At 56.3% G+C, this 26277-nt stretch overlaps 1 protein-coding gene across 7 annotated transcripts in view; it reads right to left on the bottom strand.

Annotated features, from left to right (window-relative positions):
- Window positions 1-26277, bottom strand: part of CTIF (cap binding complex dependent translation initiation factor) — a 237028-nt gene that overhangs the window by 126582 nt on the left and 84169 nt on the right. For all 7 annotated transcript variants that reach the window (XM_079784588.1, XM_079784589.1, XM_079784593.1 and 4 more), the window contains one exon: window positions 21364-21439. In XM_079784588.1, coding sequence (XP_079640714.1) covers window positions 21364-21439 — 76 coding nt within the window. The remainder of the gene's footprint in view (window positions 1-21363; window positions 21440-26277) is intronic.

Raw genomic sequence — 26277 nt, 5'->3', positions numbered from 1 at the left:
CCTGCAAGGATTCTGAGCTATGACAATGGTAATAACAGTGTCTGCCACTTATTGAGGAAGGCACAGAGCAAAGAGCTTTACATGAATTACCTAACTTAAACCTCCCAGCAACCCTGAGAGAGGTACTACTATTCTCCATGCTCCACAGGAGAGGAAAAGGAGGACTGAGGACATTCAATTACAGACCCAAGGAAACGCAGCAAGTGTGTGGTGGAGCTGGGACTCAAGAGGCTCAGGATGGAACCCTAACACAACACCCACAAGAGCAGGAGATCTGAGACCCAGTGCCAGCCACTGCAGGCACAATCGAGAAGCCAGTGGGAGTGCATTTCTCAGGCAAGAGACCGCCCTGCTCGGCCCCCCCGGGTCCTATCACAATGGACTCTGCTCAGCGCCATCATAGTAGATACTCAACAAGCATTTGTTGTTGGAATGAGAAAACAAGTGAATGAATATGACCACTTTTCAACAAGGCATGAAAAGGCTTAGCTCACTCATGGTTTCCCCTGGATTCACTCTGTAGACAATTTAAATTCACAGGGTTGTTGTCATTGGTCTATGCTGGGGGTACCTGGCTTCTTCCCTCTCCTTCCTTCCAAATCATCACTAATAGCTATACTGCCAAGCTAGATATTAATAGGATCAGTATCATGCTAACGAATGGACCTCCCTGACAAGCGTGTTGTCAAAAGTGAAAAAGGAACAAGGTCTAAATGAGGTTTCCAATTAGGAAGCTAACAAAGCAGTAGAGATGAGGTCCTAAAAATCGGCTTGCATGCAAAAGAATTTCTGTATGGAATTGTGTGTTAACTGTTTGCAAGAAGCTAGGAAATTGTAAGTGCAACTGCAAACATCTTTGGTAGAAGAAATAATTGCCTCCAACTTATTAATTTTTTAAGTGAGTACTTTAAGGACACGGCCCACCTCTCTCTGACTACAGGAAATGTACCATTTCAGAAATTCAATTACTTGTTCCATTCCCAGAAAGCAGGGCCGACCTTCTGTGGTGTGGATGCGAGCCATTAAGGATTCTCTGCCACATGAAAGAGTCTTTATGGGTTGTCTTAAATTGGGCAGCCATTGGTGTCGGCGGCTCACTAGGCCCCAGCAGCTCTGATGACCTAGTTGGTATCTATTTCCCTCCACGTGTCTGCAGCAGACAGTGATGTGACCTACTTTCAGGGGCACAGCGATGGCTCAAGAAGGAACGGAGGGGAAAATGGACACAGGACTTGGAAGTGCGGGCTGCAGGCATCTCCTGGCCCGCCCCCCTCTCTGATCAAGCACAGCTCTCGTCTCCCGCTTCCTCTCTCCATCTCCAAAGCCTCTTCCTCCTGCAGCCCCTCAACCCGACTCACCCTCCTTGGTCAGGGAAGGAGCTCATTCCTAGCCCAGTCTGTCCGACCTCTTAAATCTGTCAGATTTCAATGTGGGGCCTCCTAACCACCCACCTCCTAGCCCGCAGGGTGGGCTGTGACATCTGTACAGCCCACCAGAGGGACCCAAAGTGGCTGCTTGCGGCCAGAGGGCAGCAGTCTACAGCACCGGCCACCCCAGGCTGAGTGAGGACAGCCAACCCCGGCCCAGCCAGGACCTATTCTCAGACTCCTATCAGGACAGTCCACTCGGGCTTAATAGCAACTAAAAGGTTACAAAGAGTTTAAGAAGTGGTTTTTAAAATTCTGAGCATCTGCGGCTGCTGCATAAACTGCAGCTAGGAAGGAAGGCAGGGCCAACTCCAGAGCAGGGGTTGGCAAACGCTTGCTGTAAAAAGCGAGGTAGTCAATAGACTCTGCAGGCCACACAGTCTCTGTCACGACTGCTCGCCTCTCTGGTTCTATAGCAAAAGCAGCCACAGCAGAGCATAGCACAGAAGCAGGGCTGTGCTCCAATAAAACTTTATTTATAAAAAACTGGGGGGAGGCCCTTTGCTCACTGGGCTCCCGAGGCCAAGTGCATGTGGCAGCATTTGGGCTCCACTCTCTGAGCACCCCCTAGTGGTGACTTTTTGCAGTTGCTAGGTGCCCAGCATCCTCACAGCCCCTCCACCCTGCCCCCCACTGCTGTTCCAACTTGCTTTCCAGGAAGGGCCAGACCAACTCAATCCACTAAGAGGAGGATAAAAGGATTATATCTACATTTCAAACAATAAAAACCTTAGTTCTGAGGCCCTCAGTCCAGGCTGCTCGCTGACAGCCCCTGCGGAGCTTTCTAACATCCCCAGGCCCAGCTCCCACCCCAGAAGCTCTGATTGGAGTGGTCTGGGGCTCTCCAGGTGATTCTAAATGAAGGTCAGGTTGAGAGCCTTAGACCAAAAGGGAAAAACAAAAATAATTAGTGACAGTGGTTTTGGAATAAGTGCGCCAGCGTGGTAGGTTTATTTCCCCCCTCTGGGAAGGGGAGGGGGGACGAAACACGTCCAGGACCCCTGAAACCCCGCACCCGGGCAGTCCCCGTCAGCCAAGGCTGGTCCTGTGCATTCGGTACCATGCTCTGGCAAGACCCAAGACCTTCTCATTTTTGTTTTCCTCTTGACATCTAGTATGGTTTCCTACGGGCTAAATGCATACTCTATGAAGACTGGTTAATCATCAGAAAAGCTCCTAACGGACTAATACTCAATCATCAGCCAGCCAGCCAATCAATCAATCAATCAATCAATCCTCCAAAATAAAAGCCCTGCCTTCAGGAGGCTTGTAGTCTATGCAGAGAGACAAGGAAAGCACAGATGAAATACAAAGCAGGCTTAGCCGTATCCACACTATAGAAGGCAGTGACTCCCACACTTTACTGCACACTACCACCACCTGGGCAGATGTTAAAACTCCCCATGCCTGGGTGGTACCCCGTGCCAATGAAATCAGAAGGTCTGAGGGTAGAAGACTGGCATGTTCTCTTTTAAAACTCCCCGGGGAACCACAGTCATAAGGTCCTGCTACTTAAAGTGTGGTCCGTGGACCAGCAGCGTCAGCATCACCCGGGAGCTGGTCAGGAAGGCGGGGGCTCAGGCCGCACCCCGACCCACTGCATCAGCATGTGAACGTGAGCAGGATCTGCAGGCAGACAGAGGCACGCAGGAAACCGGCCTTTACTCATGGGGAGACAGAAAGAAGTTTAAAACGTGACTTTTACACAAGTAGAAAATTAAATCACGTAGCCACACAATTAACAGGCTCAGGGCTTGGGAAAGGAAAAAATGACAATGGCAGGAAAACAGGGTGGTCCCAGAAAATTGGGGCGACGGGGTGGTGGATGATGAGAATGGATGGGTCCAGAGAGAAGATTCTAGGATGATGAGAATGGATGGGTCCAGAGAGAAGATTCTAGGATGATGAGAATGGATGGGTCCAGAGAGAAGACTGTGCACGCTTCAGATGTTGTCACGTGGGTCAGTGGGAAGCTACGTGTTGCCTCGAGTCAGAGAGGGAGGGGATGGGATGGGGACTGGGCCAAAGTGCTGCGTTTCCTTCAGGAGGAAAGACTGGTATGAGGAGCGGCAGAGGCGGGGAGACAGAGGAGGGTGTAACCCGGGCCGGGGGAGATGAGTACCAGGGAAGGTCGAAAAATGGAGCATCAAGAATGACCTTTCAGCCCGGCCGGTGTGGCTCAGTGCTTGAGCGTCAACCTATGAACCAGGAGGTCGCGGTTCGATTCCCAGTCAAGGCACATGCCTGGGTTGTGGGGTCGATCCCCAGTGTGGGGCGTGCAGGAGACAGCCGATCAATAAGTTTCTCTCATCATTGATGGTTTTATCTCTCTCTCCCTCTCCCTTCCTCTCTGAAATCAACAAAAAAATATTTTTAAAAAAAGACCTTTCAAAGGAGGGGACTGATTATATCCGGACGAGAGAGTCACTGACCATTCTGAGCTCTCGAATCTGGGATGGAGGGAAACCAGAACCTCAAGTATTGTCACATAAATTCCTTTGGCAACGACTTCCCCCCCGCCCCCCAAGTCATCTATGGGAAAACACCACGGTCTCCAGCAAACGTGACCCCCCAGGGGAAGTGGGGAGGAAAAGCCCCACCGTACACAGCCGGGGACTGTCTACGGCTCTGGTGGCCGTGGAGACTCGGCCCTTGAGCACAGCCTCTTTGTCTCCAGGCCTCTGGAAGTCAAGCTGATTCCCAGTTGAGTTGGAGACGCCGGAGCCTGTTCCCATGTTGCAATAAACTGGAACAATAACTGCAGAGTGGATGTTACCACAATTGTTTCCACTGGAGTTATTTTGGGGGAGGTTAGGAAGATTGTCTATTCCAAGACGTTTCCTTCACTCGATTCCTTTTATAAAACCATTGAGGGAAGAAGCCGGAGTCACCACCGACGTGCCTGCCCTGCTCACAAGCACGTGCGCAGTGGTGCTCCGGGCGAGTGGCTCCCCGCGGGCCCCATGAGCTGCCGTACGCGACCCCCATTTACAGATGCCCTCACAGAAGCCCCGAGATCGACTGGTGCCTCTCTGTTTTCCAAGCACTTCCTCAGGGATCGTCTTGCTTGATTCTCATGACAACCTTCTGAGACGGCGGCAGGCAGGGGGTGAATTTCCTCTCCCCCGTTCTAGAGAGGAGGAAATGGAGAAGTAAAGGTACTCTGGTCAAGGTCATCCAGCTTGGCGTGGACAGAGCCTGTGCCGACGCCTAGAGGATGACTTTGGGTCTTGAGCGTGTTGTGCTGTGTACCAGGGCAGCTGCGAGTGTCCACTCCCTGTTCATGGTCTATCAACACAGCCAACCCCCCAAAAATGACAATGGCAGGAAAACAGGGTGGTCCTAGAAAACTGGGGCGACGGGGTGGTGGATGATGAGAATGGATGGGTCCAGAGAGAAGATTCTAGGGACTGTGCATGCTTCAGATGTTGTCACGTGGGTCAGTGGGGAGCTACGTGTTGCCTCGAGTCAGAGAGGGAGGGGATGGGATGGGGACAGGCACCGGCTCATGACAGCGCAGCCAAGTAAGGGCTCCCGTGTGGCTGCTACAGAGGGTGCATGATGGGGGAAATGTGGGATCCAAGGCTGAAGGAGGGCTGGGCTAGACTGGGGAGGTCTCGCATGCCAGAAGCTTGGTCCTCCGTGTGGTGGGGAGGCAGGAAAAGCCGACGCCTGTTAGCAAAACAGCTAGATTTGCGGACTTTGTAGATCAGGCTGGGGGTGATGTGGAGGATGGATTTCAGAGGATGTAAGCCCAACGCAGGGCAGACTAGTGAGGGCAAGAGTCAAGACATGGCTAATGTAGGAACTAAGGAAGTGGCAGAGGGATGGAGGGAGAGTCTAGAAGCATTTGGGAAACAAATGGACTGGTTTTGGTAAAGGATGGAGATGGGGGTGGGGGTAGAGCACCATCTGTGAGAAATACCATGGCAAACAAGACACAGTCCCTGCTCTGAAGGAATCCTACATCTTTTTTGTTGTTGTTGTTAATCCTCACCCAAGGATACTTTTTCCATCGAGAGTGGAAGGGAAGGAGAGGAAGAGAGAGAAACATCGATGTGAGAGAGACACGTTGAGTGGTTGCTTCCTGCACATGCTCCAACCAGGCCTGCAGAGCGAACCCACAACCCAGGTACCTGCCCTTGACTGGGAATCGAACCTGCAACCCTTCGGTGTGCAGGTCAACGCTCTAACCATTTAGCACACCGGCCAGGGCAGGAATCCTACATCATTATAGGGCAGAGAGAAATTACATGAGTATTGGGCAAGGCCAAGTGTAATCAATATCAAGAAGACTGAGGTCCTTGCACTCATGTTTTATAAATTTGGATTAAGTGCTTGCTAACCCCTTGCTTTTCTTTTCTTTTTTTAAATATATTTTTATTGATTTCAGAGAGGAAGGGAGAGGGAGAGAGAGATAGAAACATCAAGGATGAGAGAGATGGGGATCGAGCCCGCAACCCAGGCATATGCCCTTGACCGGAATCGAACCCGGGACCCTTTAGTCCGCAGGCTGACGCTCTATATCCACTGAGCCACACCAGCTAGGGCACCCCTTGCTTTTCTATATGCAAACATCTTACATGACGGGATAAATCCTTAATGCCTTAGGGCAGAGGGCCTCAGCCCTGGCTGCCCATTAGATTTGCCCGGGAAGCAGTAAAAATAACTAATCGATGCTCAGGACCCAGCACCGGGAGGTTCTGATTTGCTTGGGGTGGGGGCCGGGCATGGAGACCTTGAAACCGGGTCTTCTGAGCTTCGCAGAGGAGCCGAGCTTCACACCACACTACTGGTGGGACTGAAGGAGGATGTTGTTCGTCACTGACTTGGACCTGGAACTGCCCGAGGTCTTTGGGCCATCTCTTCCTGCAGCATGGACGGTCCCGCTGCCAGTGCCCAGTTTCCCCGGCGACCCAGGAAGGTCGCCCGGCCCTGTCTGCAGGGCTGGCTGGTCTGACCCTCTATCTCCCACCAATCTGGTTTCCTCCTCCAGCCCACGGACATCCTGTGCCGCTGCCCAACCTGAGAGCCAGCCTGACGCACGTGGCCATCCTGGGGCTGCCGCCCGCTCAAGTGTCCTGAGAGGACCTCGCCGAGGGCGTGATGCGTTTCCTTGACCACACACCAGCCTGCGCCAGCCTCTGGAACAATGCGCCTTTTCTTGCTGCCAGGAAAGGCCACATAAAGGAACATCTTCTCTCCGCTTGCCACACAAATGTTTCTCATTTGACCTGGAGGGCACACTGTGGAGAACACTGTGTGTGCGTATTCACGTGTGCGCACACGAACGCTGGGACAGGTGGAAGAGGGACAACCGCCCCTTGGGAGCAGCCCCTGACCAGCCACCATGCCCGGCTTGGCCAGGTGGGGTGAGGGCCAGGCTACGAAGGTTCTGCTGACCAAATGCCTGCTTCTCAGGGCCAACTTTGCTGGGGATCTTTGCAATGAATTCCTCAAAATGCACTACACACGGCTCACGGGCATTACCCAACATCACGTCCATGTCCATGAGAGCATCTACGCGTTCAGTGGATGGCCTTTCACAGAACAGGTGAATGAGGTCACACACTAGGGTCTCTGAAGAATTTGGGAATGTGGCAGCGGCATTTCTCCTCTGCAAACCAACCCTGAATGTGGGCCTGGGCGGCGCGTGGGCCGGGGCGGCTCGCAGCTCTCTCCAGCGTGGGCCTTTGACCACAGCCGCCTGCAGAGTTCAGCTCACCGCCTGTCCTAGGGCCGAGCAGAGTGCTGTGCCCAGAGCAGGGCCATCTGTCTGGGCCTCAAGCTCCCCACCCCAGAAGGAAAGGCGCTGGGGAGACGACCTTGAGAGTCCTGTCAGGACGAACACTGTATCAGCCTGTAACACTTCCGCCTTGCGACGCCTTCCTTTCGAAGAAGTAGAACCGGTACCCACCTCGTCGGCTGCCAGCTATTCCTCTCCGGGCGGGTGGCTCTCTCTAGCTGGAGATGTTCCCGGCTTCTGGGCCTCTCGGTCGCCACAGACTCGGACCACTGGGACCAGGTCGGCCGGGGCCGTCGAGTGTCTGAGGAAGGAGCAGCTTTTCCCTCACGTGCACCAAGTGGCCCTACTGGCCGGCGGCAGGGTTGGCCCAGGGACTAGAATGCTTTCCGAAAAGCCTTCTTCAGGGGCCAAGAAAGGCCTCCCAGGCCTGCCCCACAGCTCAGCATCGGACAGAGACGGACGAGGCTGGGACGTCGCTGCCGAGGGCGGTGTGCAGAGGACAGGGCAGGAGGCCCTCCCCGTGGTGCCGACAGGCCCGTCCCCCGCCTTTCTGGACAGCGGGTGCCCGGCTTGGGGAGGGGTCTCGGCTGCCGTTCCCCTCGGAGGTGGCCTTGCTATTCTGCTCGCGTGGGAGGCGGGGTCAGAGAGGGAGAGACCGCTCTGGCTGTGATTTTTCTTCTTTTTTCCCAATTATCTGTCTACCGAGTGTTTTACGTGCAGACGCTTTAGTGACGGAGCCTTTTCCAAGACACCTATTGCTGCTGATCCCTAGTGAGATCCCAGAGTGAATTATGCCAGGACCCGTCATCAGAATTCTTCGTGAATACAACTGCAGGATGTGTGGGGAGAGCAGCCGCCCGGGCATCCTGGGCCCCGATCCGGCGCGGGATTGGCCGAGGGTCCCTGGGTGCAGGCCTTTCCCATGGGGCGGGGCCTCAGTTTCCCTGCGGACCACGATGTGCTGAGAATGCTTCCCTGGTGGTTTAGGATGTTGGCTAGGTAGTCGCCAAGAGGACACCTGGGGAGATTTCAGCTCTTGCTCCGTCGCCTGACGCTGGCCATACCTCACCCCTGCCCCAGGCGGAAGCAGCCAAGGGGCTGTATTCTCTCCAGCCGGTCTAGGTGTCCACTCTCAGGTCTCCCACGCCGGGGCCTACCCTCACCTGGCCCTCTCCCCTCACCAGCACACTCAGCTGCATCCTGCACCTGGGGCCTGAGCACAGTGTGTCAATGGACGAATCCTTGCCAGTGATCGGCTGGAAACAGGGCACTTCCAGGAAGTAGGCGGCACCCACGGTCTGTGCCCTTCGGGGCTCTGTGTTCCGGAGACAGGAGCCGCTGACGGAGCTGCGCAGACTAGCTTCCATCACCCTCCATTGGCTCTCCGGGCCGCCGCCCTTCAGCACAGGGTGTCGTGCCCGCGCCAGCAACAGTGCCCTGCCCGCCCTTCGGGGCACACTTGCTTCTTGCAACATTTCCGGAAACGCACAGGAATTCCCAGACAGGGAGATTAGAGCCACCAGAAGTCCCACACAAACGGTTTTCAGGAACTGCAGAACGCGTGGATTGCTGAGATGCAAATTGGCCAAAGGCAGGGACAGCTCGTCCCTTCTACGAGGCCTTCTGGAGCCAGACTACCACTGGGGTGGGTGGGGCCGGTTTCTCAGGAAGGCCCAAGGAGAGAGGCCCGCACACGACCTGGCGCCCGGGCGCCCTGCAGGTTTTCAGGGGCGACTGTAAGAGGTGCGGGACCCTGCCCTTGGCACAGACTGGCTCACACATTGGCTGTCATTTTAGCGGCTACCGATGGGTCTGTGATTTGCTGAGCTCCAACCGTACGCCCAGCCCTGTCCCAGGTGTGGTGCTGGACAGCAGCCCTGCTCCCAGCCCTGGAGGTTTGCTGGGGGAGCCTTCCCCCCAGAGGGGCTAAGTGCAGAGCAAGGCAGGGCGTGACTGTGCTAAATGTGGGGCAATAAAGCCCTCTCCCCCAGCACATCTCCTTCATGTGGGAGCAAGCTTCTCTGTGAGGTCTGAATCCAAGCAGATTTCCCCAGGGCCCCTCAGACAGCTGGTGTGTGTGTGTGTGTGTGTGTGTGTGTGTGTGTGTGTGTCCCTTAGCGGTCTCTGAACAACAGGCAAGAAAAGGACCTATTTATTAGCATTCAGGTACATCCTGCTGCCCCCTTTGTATGGAAATCCCAGTGACAGTATGTCAGGCCTCAGCCACATGCCTGGACTCAGAAGACAGATCGCTTCACCCCTCTATTCCCAGATGCAAACATCTGCTCCCACTGCTACTTCCCACAAGCACGCTGAGCTCGGGGTCACCTCCACACTCTCCCCGTTTCCCCGATCACCCAAATCCACCCAAATCAGACGCCCGCCTCTACCTGGTGGAGGAGCCACATGTGCTTATTTCAACTGCCCCCTCTCACCAATGAAAAAGGTCATGAACCCACAAAAGCACACGGACCAAGAAAAGAGATTTCGACAAATTTAAGGAAGAGAGGGATTCTGATGAGCAATGTGCCGACTGAGCCTGCAAACCTGCCCGGAGCTCAGAGCTCAGGGGCTCAGGTACCATGAAGATGAGGTTCGGGGGCTGGGAGGAAATAGCAGAACTGGATGAAAGCCTGAGTGTGGGACTCCCCATGTCTCCCCGGGCCCCTCCCCACCCCGCACAGCCCTGCGAGGACTCTTCAGTCCCCGCCCAGGAAACAGATTTGTTTTCTGGAGAAGGTGAATAGGAGACACGGGACACGGGCTCAGGTGATGGGAGAGAGGAGAGGGTCAGGAACACAGGGGGATTCAGGAGCAACACGCACACCTACACCTGGATCTGGGTTTCCAAACACCATCACTGACAAGTGCCAGGGCTCCCTGGACATTGGTGGATTCCAGGGCGGCACAGAGAAAGTCCCCAGAGGCCAGAACAACTTCTGGTGCCAGCAGGCAAGGAAGTGCTCAAATAATGAGGGCATTTTAGAAACAGACACGATGGGGCGGGGGGGGGGGGGGACGACCCACTGGTCAAATGTAGGACAATCTGAGCGTCAAAATAAATAATAAGAGTAGTGGGTTACAGCTCTTAGAATGAAGTGACAGTCGATAAGCCACGACATAAATAGTAAGTAGATAAAAGGTAAATAGGGGGGAAGGAAAGCTCTTTCTCACAGCAGAAAGCCAACTAAAAAAAGGCACCTGGAATTAGAAAAGTCGCCGCCTGCCAACCAGCTGATGACGCTGCAGGCAGGAGCCATCCGAGAGTATTACACTGGAGGGTAAGCCCACCACAGAAACCATGCAGTCGCAATCTCATCAAACGGCTCCTGCAAGATACTTGTAAATTACGGAGGGAAGCAGGGTAACCGTGGTGGCGGGGCCTGGAAGCCACCCCCTGAACAGGTGGCCAAAGCCGCGTCACGTCACACCGTGCGCTCCCGAAGCCACGCACTGAAGACGGGTGCCTCCTCCGTGGCATTCTTTCCAAAACTGCGTATGTTCAATCACGAGGGAACATCAGACAAGCCCAAACGGGTGGACATTCTACAAAACCACTGGCCTGCACGGACTCTTCAGAAAAGTCAAGGTCTTGAGAGACCAAGAAAGTTCAAGGGGACTAACCGGGACGTGACGACTAGAAGCAAAGTGTGATCATCTAAATCAGAAAACAGAACAACGTCAGGGCTAACGGGTCTTCGTGGGACAACAGGGAACATGTAAACGAGGCCTACGGGGTATATCATACTACCTACCAGTGTTCAAGTCCCACTTTCGATCATGAAGCTGGTTATGTCAGAGAATGTCCCTGCTTTTAGGAAAACACACCGAGTTATACAGGGTTGAAGTAGCATTCTTTTCTGCAATCGATCCTTCAAACGATCAAGAAAAAAACAAAACACAACTGTGCAGAGAATGCTGAAGCAAGCATGGCAAACGTTAGCACTTGGGGAATCTGGGTGAAGGAATACAGGAATTCTCTGTATTGTTTTGGCAACTTTTCTGTACGTTGATTTCTTTTTTCAAAATAGAAAATTAGGATTCAGTAACGAAGGAATCATCTGACTAAAAATTTCACATAATTACTAGTGAGAAGAGAAAGATGAGAACAAAATTCTTATCTACCTTACTAGGAAGTCAGCAGACAACATCTAAAATCGATAGAATTTAAAAGAAACAGCTTAAAAGAACAGTATATAAAAATTAGAAATAATAGACATTATGTATATTAGAAATATGGTGGCACAGCAGAAAAAAAAACATCCAAAAAAAGTGACAGCATTTCCTTTGAGGAATGCAACCAGTAGACTGAGAAGCGATGGGGAAAGGCATGGCTATGTTCTGCTGTAGGCCTTTTAGTGTTATTTAACTTGTGGTATTTTAAACTATCATTTAATTATTTCATATTATTTAATTTAGTTACTTAGTATTATTTAATTTTTGGTGTTTTTAAAGTGTATTTAATTTGTATGAACTCCAGGTAGGTACTCCTTTTGGAAAAACTGGGTAGGCAGATGGACCTAAATCTTTAGGGCCCAGCTCCCCACGGAGGGATGAACCCGGCTCACCTTTGGAAATCCCATCGGCACCAAGGGCATCTCGCTGTGCCAACGAGTTTGGGTTAACTGTTACTCAGAGCCACGGAACGCACGAGGTGGCAGCGGCTACGGGACCATCTGCTCTCACACTCCCTCGGAGATGAGGACACGGGCCGCGGGGCAGAGGGTGAAATCCAAGTCCGCCCAGGGCTGACAGCCCGTGGCCTCGGGGACGACTGCATCCCAGAAACCTCAGCGCGGCAGCCACGGCACCAGGCACTCGTCCCAGCGGAGCGTGAGGCCACCCTTACCTTTTCCTGGGTCCCTGCCAGGCAGGCACACCCCTGGGACCCAAAAGGAACATGCGCCAAGCCACAAGCAGCAAAACGCCGAATTCAATTCCCCATCAGCGCTGAAAACACTCCTCCTGCTGCCTACGCTCCGGGGACGAGAGAAGCCTGGGAGGGGAGCGGAGGTGCCTATGCCGCCATGTGACCGGGAGCCGACCGTCTTCCTGAACCCTCCGGGGCTGGGCGCCCAAAGGCAAGGCGGGGGTCTTTGGAGAACACAGGATGGCATGAGCTTTAAGAATCCAGCAAGGTCTTCCCTCTAGAGCAGGGGTGGGAATGTCTGGCCCTGCCAAGGCATTGGGGGCGAGTTAATGAGATGTTTGACCAAACAGAGCAGGCTGATTTTTTTAAGTTGATGTTTTTGCATGGCCCACGAATGATGCCACCAATACCCAAATGGCCCCTGGCAGAAAAAAGGTCGCCCACCCTGCTCTAGAAGCACCCCCAAGAGTGGGTGGAGGGTACAGGGCTGGGTGGCAGAGCCTCGGCTGCTATTTCACTGCGGGAAGGAAGGCGAGGCAGAGAGGCAGGACACGATCACCTGTCCCTGGGGCGGTCGCCTGCCCGCCTCAGCCCTCTGCTCAGGAGTCCGAGCACCGAACCCCGGAGGGGAAGGCCAGCATTGTTTTCTGGACATGACGGCAAGATCTGCCCTTTCCATCGTCTGTTTAGCTGGGCCGGCCACCACGTCGCTGTTATTATTTATAGTCTGTTTAATGTCAACTTCTGATGATTCCCTTTGTAGGCAGAAGTCAGTGTTTGTTGTTTCATCCCAGCTCAGCTTCCTCCTGTCACCACGTACGCGTCAGGATCGCTGCCCGCTGCCCACAGGAGCTCCGGGCGCGGGGACAAATGCCCTCACCACCAGCTGCCGACCAGTACGGGGATGGTTAACTTTGCGCACAGAAGGGCTACGATCCGAAGAGGAGAGCCAGGATGGTCAGCCCAGGGCTTCCCCTCCGTCTCTGACCAAGGCTGCCCACATCTCCGCCCAGGGGGGTGGCTCTGACCACCTGCAAACACGCGGTGTCACCAGGGGCTCCCCTGAGGTTTCTACCTTGGATGGGCAGGGAGGTAACGAGCTCCCCAGGAACCCTAATCCGCAGGGGCTCACCCAGGGCTGCCGGGGCCAACGGGTCATGTGGGGCTTGGCCAGGGACAGGAACAGGCACCGGGGTCTGTGGGGCTGTGTTGTTCCTGAACCACCCAACCCTTTGCCAGTCCACATCCTTGGCTGTCAAACAGGGCACGACTCTCTGTCCTTCATGTGAGCAGAACAATTGTAAGAGAACAAACAACAAGACGTTTTGGCAGCAAATAGAAGGGACTAGGCGCTGTCGATTACTCAAGAAATTATTAAGACAGACAACAGACCTGTCTCATAAACATTACATTTGCTAAGAGACTAGACCTTAATGGTTACCCACAGCAGAAGAAATGATAATTGTGTGACTATGGATGTTAGCTGATGCTACAATGGCAATCGTACTGCCATGTAAATGTGTCAAATCAATAGGCTGTACACCTTACACGTTCACAAGGTTGTTTGTCAAATATGTATCTCAACAACAACAAAATAATAAAGAAAAGAGAAAAAAAGAGAGGAATAAAAAAGTGATGAAGAGCTCTCAAACCTGAGCAGGCAGCGGAATCACCTGGAGGGCTTGCTGGAGACACAGCTCTCTGCCCCCTCCCCTCCCCTCCCCGTTTCTGATTCAGTCGGAGTCAAGGTCAGCCCAAGCATCTGCACGTCTAACAAGTTCCCGGCTGACCCTGACGCTGCTGGTCTGAGGACAACACGGAGAAGCACTGTCTTAAGGGCTGCAAAGGTGCGTGTGTTCTGCCCTGAGGATTTGGAGTGTGTGTCGTGGAGAAAGGTGCGTGTGTGTGGAAGAGGCAGACAGACACACCGAGGACGCCGAGGGGCAGCCCTTCTACAGATAGATACCAAATGCTGGAGGAGCCCAGATGACGCATCAGGAAGTGGGTTATCAGGGAGGGCTGCAGGGAGGAGGTGATCCTCAGGCAACCTGCAAAGAACAGGCCTGTGGCAGGCCGGCACCTGAAGCAGGAAGGACGTGTAAGGCAGGGGACTGGTACTGCTGGATGAAGGGCCTGTTAACTAGTCCCAAGGCGAGAGCCCCAGTGGGGAGTCACAGGGGAGAAGCCCGGGAGGCGGGCGGGCCCTGGTGGTCAAGGCAAGTTTGGGCATTTCCTCTGGGCCTCGGGAATCAATAAAGACTTTTAAGCCCAGCACTACGTTTGGTAGAACCTTTACCTTTCTGGGCCTCAGCTTCCTTGTCTGTAACGGGGTGACGGGCAGAAGGCGGGGGCAGGCCTTCTCAGCCCTGATAGCTATGATTCAGTGGGGCCAGGGGAGGGAGGGGTGTCACCCAGCCGGCGGCCTCACCCTGCTGGCAGGCCCTTGCAATGCACAGGGACCCTATGGCCACGCACACAGGCTTGGTCTGTCTGTCCATCTGCTGTCTCCAGAACCCTGGCCCAGCCTGGGAAGTGGAGGCAGACCAGAGGCGTCACACACATTGCTAACCTCTCCTGCTCCCTGCACCCCCCCCGCCCCCCCGTTCCAGGCTGCGTAGAGCCCAGCGGCCTGGGATTGTGCGGCGCTCACAATGGAAGGAAGAGGGTGTAGGAGGGAGGTCCCCGGGCTGACCCTGGTATTGTTCTCGGGCCAGAAGAAAGCTTCCTCCTGCCCGGCCGCTGCGGTGCCAGAAACAACGGGGTCCAGCCAGTGAGAGTCCGCGCACCCAGCGGGGGGGCCGCCCGCCGACAGCGCGGCCTGGGAGCCGGGGCCCATTCACAAACGCCTGCTGCAGAGCACGTAGGCCTGTCCGCCCCTGCCCCCTCCGCGGTGGCCGCCGGCTGTTCCCGGCGAGAGAGGCTGGGGTGAACGAAAATAACCACCTCTCCGCCCCCGACCTCACCGCCGCCAGGAAGGAGCGCGCGACCAGAAACGGCATGCTGGCTAATAAAGGAATAATGGTGCTTCACACCCGCAGCAACACCTCCCTCTTCCCCCCGCCGCCACGGTGCTCCTTCCACTGACCACGGGCAGAGCAGAGAAGGTGCCAGGCCAGGATGCAGACTTGTTTAAGCAGGCCCGGCCCGGTTAGCAGGGCCGGGTGCTAACCAGCTCTGGAAGCGGCTCTAGGGACGGACGGACGGATGGACGGACGGACAGTGGGCTCCGGGCCTCCCCTGCAGGGGCTGTTCACTCACTGGGGGTGAGCGTGTGCAGGAGGGAGACCTGCCTCTGAGCGTCCGTGGATAAGGTCCCGTAGGCCAGGTGAGGGCCTGCTCCCAGCACTGCGCCCTGGCACCTCTGCTGACCTCCCGATCCCGCGCCCAGGGCACTCCCAAGCAGGGCTGGGAGGCAGCTCTGGTTCGTGATGAGATGACCTTTGTCCAGCCAAGGCCGAGACAGACGCAGACGTCAGTCTGGCCTCACTTGGGCCCGTTACTCCCCTCGCCCCGAGTGCTCCGCCCCTCCCCGCCGCTGCCTGACTAATCCAGCCCTTTGGCACAGAGCAAAGGATTCTGGGGATGGTCAGGCCCACAGCGGGGCATGAAGCCGATAACCTCTTCATGGAGCAAGTTGTGTCTTAAGGACCCTGGCCTGTCCCTAATGAAGTGACAGGACTTCCTCCCCTGGCCACTGTGGGAAGATGTGTGCATCCTAGGAATTCCCCAAGGGTCCCAGCAGCAGGGCAGGCAGGACTGACTGGGCCCGAGCCCCCCGGCTGCCTAAACCCTCCCTCCATCACGCATTTCCTGGCTCAAGAACACGTGGCCGGGTCCCTGTTTGGTCCACTGCTCTCTGCTTATGGACACGTCCCTTCAGGACTCCTGGACCCCCGTTCTCCACAGTCCCCTCTCCATTGGGAGCCCCTGCTTGCTCACTTCTGCCATCCTCGGGGCCAGGCCTTCTCTTTTCTCTCATCCCCCCCGCCCACCCCCCCGGCCACCCGCAAGGCCCAGGGCCAGGTCTGCCCCCTCCGGGAAGTGCAAACACACACAGAGGCAGGAAACAAACAGACAACCTCAAGACCGGCCTGGAATCAAGTCCCCCAAATGCCCCCAATCTCTGGGGACGGAAGTGGTCTGATTCACCCAGGAGGGCTTCACGGAGGAGGTGAGATGTGAACAGGGCCACGAGAGGGGGGAGATCGGGGTGAGGGCAAGGTCAGGACACACAGGGGTGAGGAATGTGAGCAAGTCGAGGGGCCAAACACAGCGGGGGAGGCAGGTCTTCCCTCGGCCTGAGGTCGACACAGGCAGACGGTTATTTTTTAAGATGTCAGTCTGAGAAGGACCTGGGGAAACTCAACAGAACCTCCGCCCTCTACTCCCCACGCCCCCACCCCCACCCCACAGGCGGGACCTGCTGGGCGGTTCCCAGGCACATTCCTGTGTGTCAAGCTCAGAGCCTTGTGCTCACTTCCATGTAAGCAGACCACGCCACCTCTGCAGCGTGTTTTCTGGCTTACAAATAGCTGTCCCTCTCGGACCTGGTCGACAGGACCCTCACCACCGCCTTGCGATGCAAGTCGGACAGGGGTTGGATCCCACTGAAGGCACGGGAGCTCGGAGAGTGGTTACGAGGAACCTCGCCGAGGTGTGTGTGTGGAGCTGCAGGGCTCGCCCAGGGCTCCGGGGAAGGCACCTGAGGATGGCGCCACCTGCTTCAGCTCTCAGGGCGTTCTGTGTTTATATTCTCCACCAGCGTTCGGCAAACGTCTTCCGTGAGGGGCCCGAGAGGACGTATTTAAGGCGTTGCTGGTGGTTAGGGTCCATGTCATCAATCCCCAGCGCTGCCTGGTCGCACAAATTCGGCCCCGGACAGGGAGCAGAGGAGTGAACGGTACGGCTGTGTGCCCCGGACGCCGCCGTGCGCCTCTGTGCTCCCCTAATGGTGTCTGGGCGCCCCCGCCGCCGCCTGTGCGCCCCCAACTCTGTCTGCAGAAACAGGCTGTGCTTGGCCGGTGGAGCACGCTCTGCCGACCCCTGTCTAAGGCCCTTGCTGTGCTCTGGGCGCGTGAGTCTGGCCTGTGAGGAAGGAGGATGGTTTCTGGACCCGGAGCCAGAACGCACGCACCTGCTACCTGCCGTCCAGCTCCTGGCAATCTGCCCGCCCCAGGCCCTGCCACAACCCAGTCCTCACAGCCTGTTGCCTAGGAACGTTCCCAGTTGTCACCAACAAAGTCCTCTCTCCCCGCCCCCCCCCCCCCCCCCCCGGTAATAATGTCTTGTAAAGAGACTCATAAATGACAAAAACACAAACAGGCTGGCCTCACAGAGCACACTGCCCGTTCCCAGGGGGCCTTGCTACCTGGCGGCCTCAGACAGGAAGCCGCGGCTGCTATGAAGAGCTGTCCTTTGTTGTAGGGGTGCCTATTTTTGTCCTGAGGAGGAAGCATGGGGGGGGGGGGGTGGCCACAAGGCAGAGGGGCTCTCCCAGGTAAGCACGCCTCCTGGAGAGCTGAGGACGAGTCTTGGGTCACAGGCATGAGAAAGAAGCCACTGGGAACCTTTCCCATTGAAAAAAAAAATAAAAAAGGAAAAGTCATTTCTCTTCCTCTTTCAAGGCTATCAGCAGGGGTCTCTCCCGCTCAGTCTCCCTCTCCATTTTTAGTGCCTTCAAAAGGAAAAAAAGATACCCGCGTTCTTGTTCCCGTTCGTTAAGGAAATGACATTCCCCACTAACTTGCTGTACGTGACTACGGTCGCCAAGAATGAGAACGGTTTTCCAGCGCCTTTTCCTCCTTCCACCGAGGACGCGGAGGAGTCGGGCGGCCTGAATTCCAACCCCCCACGCCCCATTGATAAGCCGTGTGACTTGGGGCGAGGTATCTGGTCCCAGTTTCCGCGTCTGTAAGATGTCAACGATAGCCATACCTCTGCCTCGCAGGGAGTTACGTGCATTCAGAGACGATGTGCCGACACGCAGCCCAGACAGGACTGGATCCGTGGGAACCCGAGGGGGAGGCACAGCGTCGGGCCTGGGGTGCTGGGGCCAAGTCCCGCTGGGGCAGGAGCCAGTCAGGGTGCACTCGGTCACCCAGTAGTTCATGGGCCCCTGTATGCACCCGTGCGGAGCTGATTTCCAGGGGGAGAATGCGGACCCCAACATAAATAGAGCACAGGCGTGAGGAACGCCACACAGAACAAGTGGGGCGGGGAGGGGTGCTCAAGGCCTTCCTGGGAAGGTGACCGCTGAGCAGAGCCAAGCTCTCCGGGAAGAGCTGGGCCGCAGCCTGCGCTCCACAGGGGAGGCGTGAGGATAAGCGGGGTAAGAAAGAGAACGCCGTCACAGTCCCCGGAGCATGGGTGGGAGGCAGTCACTGCTGGGTGCTCAGGAGGGGGCAGTGGGAGTATGCCACGTCCCGTCCTCGGGAAAGGCAGCGCCCCCTGCATTTGAACTCCGTCCGTCATGGCTAAGCCCACGCCTGGCTCACAGGAGGCTGCTCGAGCAACACCGGCAGACCCAGTGAACGGGGTCAGACGGTACCTTCCGGGGGACCAAGAAGTGACCTGGAGCGGCACTTTGGGGGAAAGGGGAGGGCCTTGGGGAATGAGGGCTTTTCACATGATTTTCACATTTTTAACCTATCCCAGCGTCTCGGGATATGTTAATAATCCTATGCCTGTGAGTTAGCGATCCTGGAAGTTTCCAGAAGACTTGGCAACAGAGCTGGCATAGCTCTGGGGAACAATAAAGTCACTCCTTCCCATCTGGAAGACTGGGAATGGGGCTACAACAGCTTCCATTCAGCGTCCACCCACCCCATTTCCAAACAGCACCAGCGCCCCCTGCTGGAAGAAGGCGGCTCCTGCATCAGCCCCCATTGTTAGTCCGCCAAGCGCTCGGTGGCAAAGGGGGAGTCCTGGCCATCACTCTGGCCCGCAGTGATTTTCATTCTGAAAGCCTGTTGATCCCTCAGGTTCCTCACGCGTGTGCCTGTGTATGCCTGTGCGTGTACATGCAGGTGTGAGGGTGGTTCTCATCTTGTTATTACTTGGGGCCGAGCATGGGAACGGCTGCTTAACCCCAAGTCTCACTTCTCCTCCTTCAGCTGGTCTCCTGTCCTCTCTCGGGGTCCTGTGTGAAGAGAGTGCTTTGGGAACACTCTCCTGAGGTCAGAAACCCTGAGTCACCTTCCCTGCGTCTTCTGGGCCCCTCCGTAGGGAGTGCCTTGGGCACATCCATGAGCCCAGAAATGCCACCCGACTCGGGTATGTTTCTGCCCAGCGTGCGTGCCGTGCCCACCTCCCATGGGACTCACACATCATACATGACTGACCTGGGTCAGTCACCAGAGATCAGCCTGACAGACACAGAACTTAGTTTAAAAACTTCCTAACAGGAAGGCAGAAAGGGAAGTAAGTTGGACTATGCAGTTCCTATTGTCGGAAAAAAACAAAACAAAACAAGACATAATATTTGTCTGACAGAGAAGTCAGAAAAAATGGTCGAAAAGTCTCCTTTCAGAGAGCTTGGGCCGGACACAGGGCAGTTCAACGGCAATGGCTCTCCGCTGGGGTGGGTGCGGGAAGCAGCGTTTCCGCGCGGCCCGAGGCCTGGGCCCCTGCGCTGGGGGAACCCAGGAGCCACCGGCCAGAGGTGAGGGGCGGGAAGGTGAGGACGGGACCTCCTCAGATTCGATTTTCCGCCTTCACAGTGAACTTCGTGGAGCCTAACCCGGCCTGGATTACGGAGCTCCATGCCCCTCAGCTCAGGCTGCCGGCGCCTGTCGTCCGAGGGCAGAAGCCAACACGCGGTAACTGCCAAGCCCCAGGCTGGCGGGCGCTTCCCCTGCAGGCCCAGGCGAAGCCGTCTGGGGTGGGGAATGCCACCAGCACCCCTCGCTTGGTGGGCAAGCAACCTCCTTGTCTGTGAAGCTGGTAGAGGCTTAAAAGGTGTGCCCTCCTGGGAGCTGCCGCGTGGTCCCGGGGTCTCAGGAGGGAGTGTGGGGCGTACTCCCAGGAGGAATGTCAGGCCTCTGCACAGCAGGGGACATTTTGGCCAAACAGGTGCGTCCCTACACCTTTGTGTGGCTGCCTCTTCTACTACCTCAGCCGCTCCCTTGTTCAGGGCAGGAAGGGCCTGAGTGTTGCTTTGGGTCATTTTTGGGACCATTTACATGTGGAGCGCCAAGGCAAGGCTACCTTTGGCTGCTGGGGACTAGGGACTTCCCACTGCAAACGTCAGCCTGTGGAGCCTCTGGAGCGGTGCGCTGGCGCCCTCTAGTGGGAGCTTATTGCGGCGCAGCCGACTGTCATGGCCTCTGCACCAGGTGCACCTGACCCTGGGCCACACTGGGAGCAGGATTACAAAAGATGGGGGCTGGAAGGTCCTCATCATTGTCAACACGGCGCGACAGCCAACCCCTTCCACCCCACATGCAGTTCAGAGCAGAGGTACCAAAAATGCAGGAGGGGCCCCTAAAACCCCATTCTAAGCCCAGTTGCTTGGGTTTTAGCTTCTACCCTGCCGTATGGCTTCACAGCCTGGAACCATGACTGATGTCCCCCGCAGAAACCACGTCACCACGCTCAGAGCCTCCAGCTTCCCACCCAAGATCGGAGCTCCTGGGAGCAGTGCTGGCTAGGCTCAGCGCACCTGAAGCTGCCGATGGGTTGTGGGTGCTAAAATCTAGCTGCTGGCGATCACCTCCCCCAGCTCACCTGACCTTCACCCTCTGCTGCCATTACGAGGAACATCAGCCCTTACTGACCAACTAGGTGCCGTTCCTGGGTGGAGAACTATGCTGGGAAAATGGGGGAACCTGCTGTCCGCCCTGCTGCTGAGCCCCCGAGATGGGGGTCCCTGAGGGATAGCCCTGTGTGACTCACCCCCTAGATGCACTGCCTGCTGTGGAAGTACAGCCAGGGGGGACCATCAGGATAGAGGGTCCTTGGCTTTGGCTGGAGCAGGGGTTGGATGGGCACCCACGTGTCAGCATCTGAGCTCTGACGAGGCCCTCCCACTAGGACCACTCAGGGTGACGTGCGCCCCATGTGTGACTCCCAGTGAGAGAGAAGCTAGAGCTCCCTGGAGATCAACAACAGGCATTAAGTCTGAGGGCCACTGGGCCCGCTGCACACATCACAGTGGGACCCTCTGGACGTGGAGGCAGCCGCCCCTGCCCACACATGGTACATCCGGTGATGCTTTGTTGGAGGTAGGGGCCAGCAGAAATGCCCAGGCCCAGGCCCAGGATCGGGATCGGGATCGGGACCTGGGAGAAGGGGAGTGTGTGAGACTCCGCCCCTGTGCCTACCTGCCAGGCTGGGAGGACCTTCTCGATGTCATTCAGGTTGATCCCATCCCCATCTTCCAGCTTCCCTTTTCCACACCTGGAGCAGAAAAGACAAAGACGTTGAAAGGATGGCACCTGCCTGCGTCCCGCCCCGCCTGGCAAACAGGAAGAGCTGGGTCCATCGGGCGACACCTGGTCCTGCCCTCCCTCCAGGCCTGCAGAACCAGCCTGTCCTGCCAGGAGGAAATGCCCTGGAGCCCCTGGAGATGCTGTCCTCCCGCCCCCACTGGCTACATAGGCCTTCGTGGAGGACAAAGGACTCATGCAGGTGGGATGCTAAGACCAGCCTGAGGGCGGGGCACAGAAGCACCACAAACTCCTTGCTGATAACCCCCCACACCTGTCACAGCTCTGCAAAAGCTGAGCACCTTGACCAGTACACCACAGAAATGAACGGAGAGAGAACAGCTTCCTCAGGGTCACACAGGCCCCAGTGGGGCTTCCTTCTTCCCTGGCCTGACCGTGGGCCAGCCCGCCGGCCCGCTCAGACACCGACGCTTGGTCTTCATGTCCTCTATGGCCAGGTGACCCTTTAGGCCAGAGACACACCCTGACTCACTGCCCAAGGTCCACGTCTCCTGCATGTTGAAGGTGCAGACTTTGGCACCAGACTCCGGGGGTTGGTACCCCTGCCGCATCCCTTCCTAACTGGGTGACCCTGTGCAAGTCACTTAACCTCTGTATCCCTTTCCTCGTTGGAAAAATTGGGATAACTAATAATGTCTAACACGATAAGGTGAGCGGAGGATTAAATTAATGTATCGAAGTGCTTAGAACTTTGCCAGGCGCATGGGTACACACACACTTAATATACCATATTTAACAGTCAACATATCCTCATGGTACATAGAGGAGGCAGTTAAATAAAATGATAATAAAATAAATAAGGTAAATGTATTGCTATTAGTCGTACTTCCTCTACTTCTACTACGATTATTGTTATTGGGGAAGCAGAGCAGCACAGTGACCCAGGACATACATCGATTTTGGAGCCAGCACAGCCTCACGCCGGTCCCTCACTGGGGAAGGGTGTCTCCTAGCTTCCTCATCTGCCGAAGTGAAGAGAGTAACAGCTCCTACTTGGCCAGGTGGTGGGGAGTTTACAGAATCCGAGGCAAGCACTGAGGACGGTACTCACCTGCCCTGTGCGCAGTACTAGCGACTACTACTGTGATGCTCTCATTAGTGACCCAGGCAGGGCGAGGGCTGCCCAGGAGCTGGTGCCATTCTCTAGCTGCAGTTAATGCAACTTTTAAACTTCGGAGTAATCTGTTTAGTGGTTCAGTATTCAGCATCTCTTATGTTTTGGACCCTGTCAGTCTCCCCTGGAGTCATGGGCAATGAACCCAACGTGGTCCTGCCCTCAGCCAGCTCACAGCTCTTAGGAAACAAGTCCTAATCTCAGCGGACAGGGCGGTACGCCTGAGCACCAGTAGGGGGCAGCATGAGATCAGTGTCAAGAAACTCCTATGGCCAGAGGGGCCCTGGAACCATGAGGAAGAGAAACTGGGTGGCTGCAAAAAGGAGCAAAGGCCGGGAGGAAGAGAGACGGGGATGTGACCCATGCCGCATTGCACAAGTGCCTTTGTGTGGGCTCGGCTCGTGCTGGCCCCGAGGTAAACAGTGCACAGCTGGGCCCTCGGCCACAGCAGGGTTGGGTCAGGGGTGAGAGAGGGCGCCTCAGGAACCCAGAAGAGCAGGGTCTACAACAGTCTGAGCAGAGGGAGGGGGATGGGCCGGGAGCTGGCCAAGCAGAGAATCTGGGAGAATGTCCCGGGCAGAGGGCAGCAGGGAATGCAGCCCGATGCCAGCAGGACATCAGCGTTCATGGGCTGGAGTAGGGGGAGAGGGTGCCAGGGGTGGGTAACAGATGAACTGGAGGGCCAGGCTGGAAGGATACGGGGGGCTGGCAGGTGACGCTGGGGCAGGAGGAGTGAAGGAGGGAAAAGAGGATGAGTTCTTGCCCCTCAGCCCCCGGCTCTGGCCTTGGGATGTGCTGGGCTGCAGATGAGGCGAAGAAAGGACTAGAAACAGCCTGGCCAGTGTGGCTCAGTGGTTGAGTGTCGACCCATGAACCAGGAAGTGACGGTTCAATTCCTGGTCAGGACACATACAGCGGCGGTCCGCTCAGCCCCCAGTAGGGGCCACGCAGGCGGCAGCCAATCAATGATCCTCTCTCATCACCGATGTTTCTATCACTCTCCCTCTCTCCCTTCCTCTCTGAAATCAAGAAAGGTCTAGAAACAGCCAACAGTCTTTTCACTAACACATCTGCCTGGTAGAGACAGGCCGGCCTGTGAAGCTACCAGCGGCTTGTGGTCATTTCTGTTTCATCTGTGCCAGGGCAGGGGGGAAGGAGGGGCCTGCGGACTTGGCCGACTAGAATGGCTGACCTCGCTCCCCTAAGTCACGTGTGTGTACCCCTCTGGTCCAGCACATGCAGGCCCCAGCCTAGCACAGCACAGGCCTGGCCTTCCGCTCTCCCGTCACAGCCCCAGGGTCGGCAGTGGGTGGTGTGTGTGTGTGTGGCGGGGTGGGGTGGGGTGGGGGGGTCTGTGTTCCCCTGGCCCTAGACCCACCCTGTCCGGGGCTCACACCCCCTCGATGACTGCAGGCTGAGGGCAGAAGGTTGATGGAGACCAACTGACTCACTGTTGCCAACAGGGTTTCCAAGGCAACAGCTGCTTCTGATTTCTGTCCCTCCGTGGATACCTGGGAAGCTTGGCAACGGAGTGGTGCCCGGCTGCCGAGATGCTGCAGGGGCTGGGCGCAGGGAGTCTGCCCCGTGCGGCCGGGCTCTGAGGGCACACAGTCCTGGCCCAGCCACATGGCGGCCTCGGGACGCTGCACCTGACTCCCTGGGAGCAGGGTGAGACAGCATTTGGCCAGAACGAGGTGACGACGGGAGCCCCGGCGACTGTCAGCAAATCCTAGAGGCTCCCGTGAGCCGGTGAGCCTGGCCTGCAGCTGGGGAGGGGCTGTGGCCGGTCCCTCTGGCGGCAGAGGGGATACGGTCCTCAGCACCGGGAGCTTCTCCTCCCCCGAGTCATCTGTGGCCACTGCCAACCAGTGTTCCGTTATGTTCACTTGTGGGAGCTGGTGCAGACCCTCGGAAAGCCTGACTGTGACACGCGATCCCCATCCGACACCTCTGTCCTCTGGGCCTGTCTCCCCTCTGGTTTCACCGTCCACGCGCTCCCAGGGACACGGGGGAGATGGGCGCTTCCCAGGAATATGCTGTGTCTCCCTCCCGAAGCCATTCCCAGGCAGGTCCTCCTCCCAAAGCGCTCTCCACTCTGACCCCTTCACAGTCACGTGACGACGCGCCTGGCAGCTGATTTCACAGTGCGCACTCTCTGAGTGTCTACACTGCACACCGAGCCTCATTTCCCTGCAGTCTCAGTCATGAATAGGTGCGTGTTTCCTTCTCATAGCACCAGTCCTGCTGGGCAGGGGGCTGTGTTTTATGTAGAAAGAGAAAGAGAGGGAGGGAGGGAGAGAGAGAGAGAGATCCTCACAGTACCCAGCACCATGCGGGCACCTAGGGGCCCAGCGACTGGGCTTCAGAAATGCAACATGGCACACCCCACACTCAACCTCACCCACAACAAGGCAGATGGGAGCATCCCCTCCGCTGGAAACCCACTCCTTAACGTGGGAAAGTCAGCTTTCCTACACTCAGCCGTGAGTTTAGCCCTGCTCAGCAGCAGCTCAGGAGGAAACTGGTAGCTGCTGCTGAACGAGGGGCTGAGCACGCAGTGAGCAGGCAGACGGCGCGAGGCGGGGCCAGGGGAGCCTTGGGCAGGGCCTCTGCTTTGCTCTACCGCCTTCTAATAGGGTGCTCCATGCTCAAGGCCATCTTCCCTCTAGACCCGCCCAAAAAACAACCCCAAAAGTTCTGATGGAACCCGCATGTGCTCACACCCCACACAAAAAGGACAATGAAAAAAAAAGGGGGGGGGCATGGTGAGAGGCTCCGTCCCCGGGGAGAGGCTGACATGCGTGACACACCTCTCCCTAGAAATATGCATGCGCGTACAATTTTGTATGAAGTTTTGAGGGAGTAGGCCGATTCAGGGATACACTGGACGGCACCAGAGGCCTTAAATCACGGCTTTGCCACTTGGGCGAGCAACTGGGTGAAGTCCAGCCTCTCTGAGCCTCGTAACCTCTTGTCGCTGAAAGAAGGATGAGGACCCCTCCCAGGTGGCTGCTCATTACACTGTGGTGAGACCAGCGTTGCCAAGAGAAGGTGTGGGCGGGACAGGAAGAGGCAGCAGGAGGCCAGGTGAGAGGCAGGCAACTTATGTTCAGACCTAAAGCGGCAGGGAGACAGGAGTGGGCAGGGAAGGCTCGGAAGGAAAAAGCCAGGAGTACAATTTAAAAAGGAAAATTACAAATGTTCATGAGGAGACGGAGGAATCAGAGTCCTTGTATGTTGCGGGTGGGAGGGTGAAATATGCAGCACTTGTGGGAAACACTGGCAGTTCCTCAGAAAGTTAATTAAAACACAGAATTACCACGTGTGATGTTGTAATCTATAATAATAAAAGCGTAATATGCTAATTAGACCGGGCGTCCTTCCGGATGACCTTCCGGACGAAAGCCGGGGCTGTGAGGGAAGCCCGGGTCCCGGGTGCCAGAGGAAAGCCGGTGCCGGCAGCCGGGGAGGGAAGGCCTACTCTTGCACGAATTTGGTGCATCGGGCCTCTAGTTCATGATAAGAGATATTTGCTCTTCCTCCCCAGTCCCGGCACAGAGCTCCCCAAATCCTGGGGGTTTCCTAAAGGACGGAGGGATTTTGTTGTGTTAATGAGGCGACTCTAGAAAGTCCCTAGGCAACCTGAGGATGGGGCTGGTTGCCAGGGGAACCAA

The sequence above is a fragment of the Cnephaeus nilssonii genome (genome assembly GCF_951640355.1).
Source record: "Cnephaeus nilssonii genome assembly, chromosome: 11".
NCBI classification, from domain to species: domain Eukaryota; kingdom Metazoa; phylum Chordata; class Mammalia; order Chiroptera; family Vespertilionidae; genus Cnephaeus; species Cnephaeus nilssonii.
The sequence above is the reverse complement of the archived record's forward strand: the minus strand, read 5'-3'. Positions and strand labels throughout refer to the sequence as shown.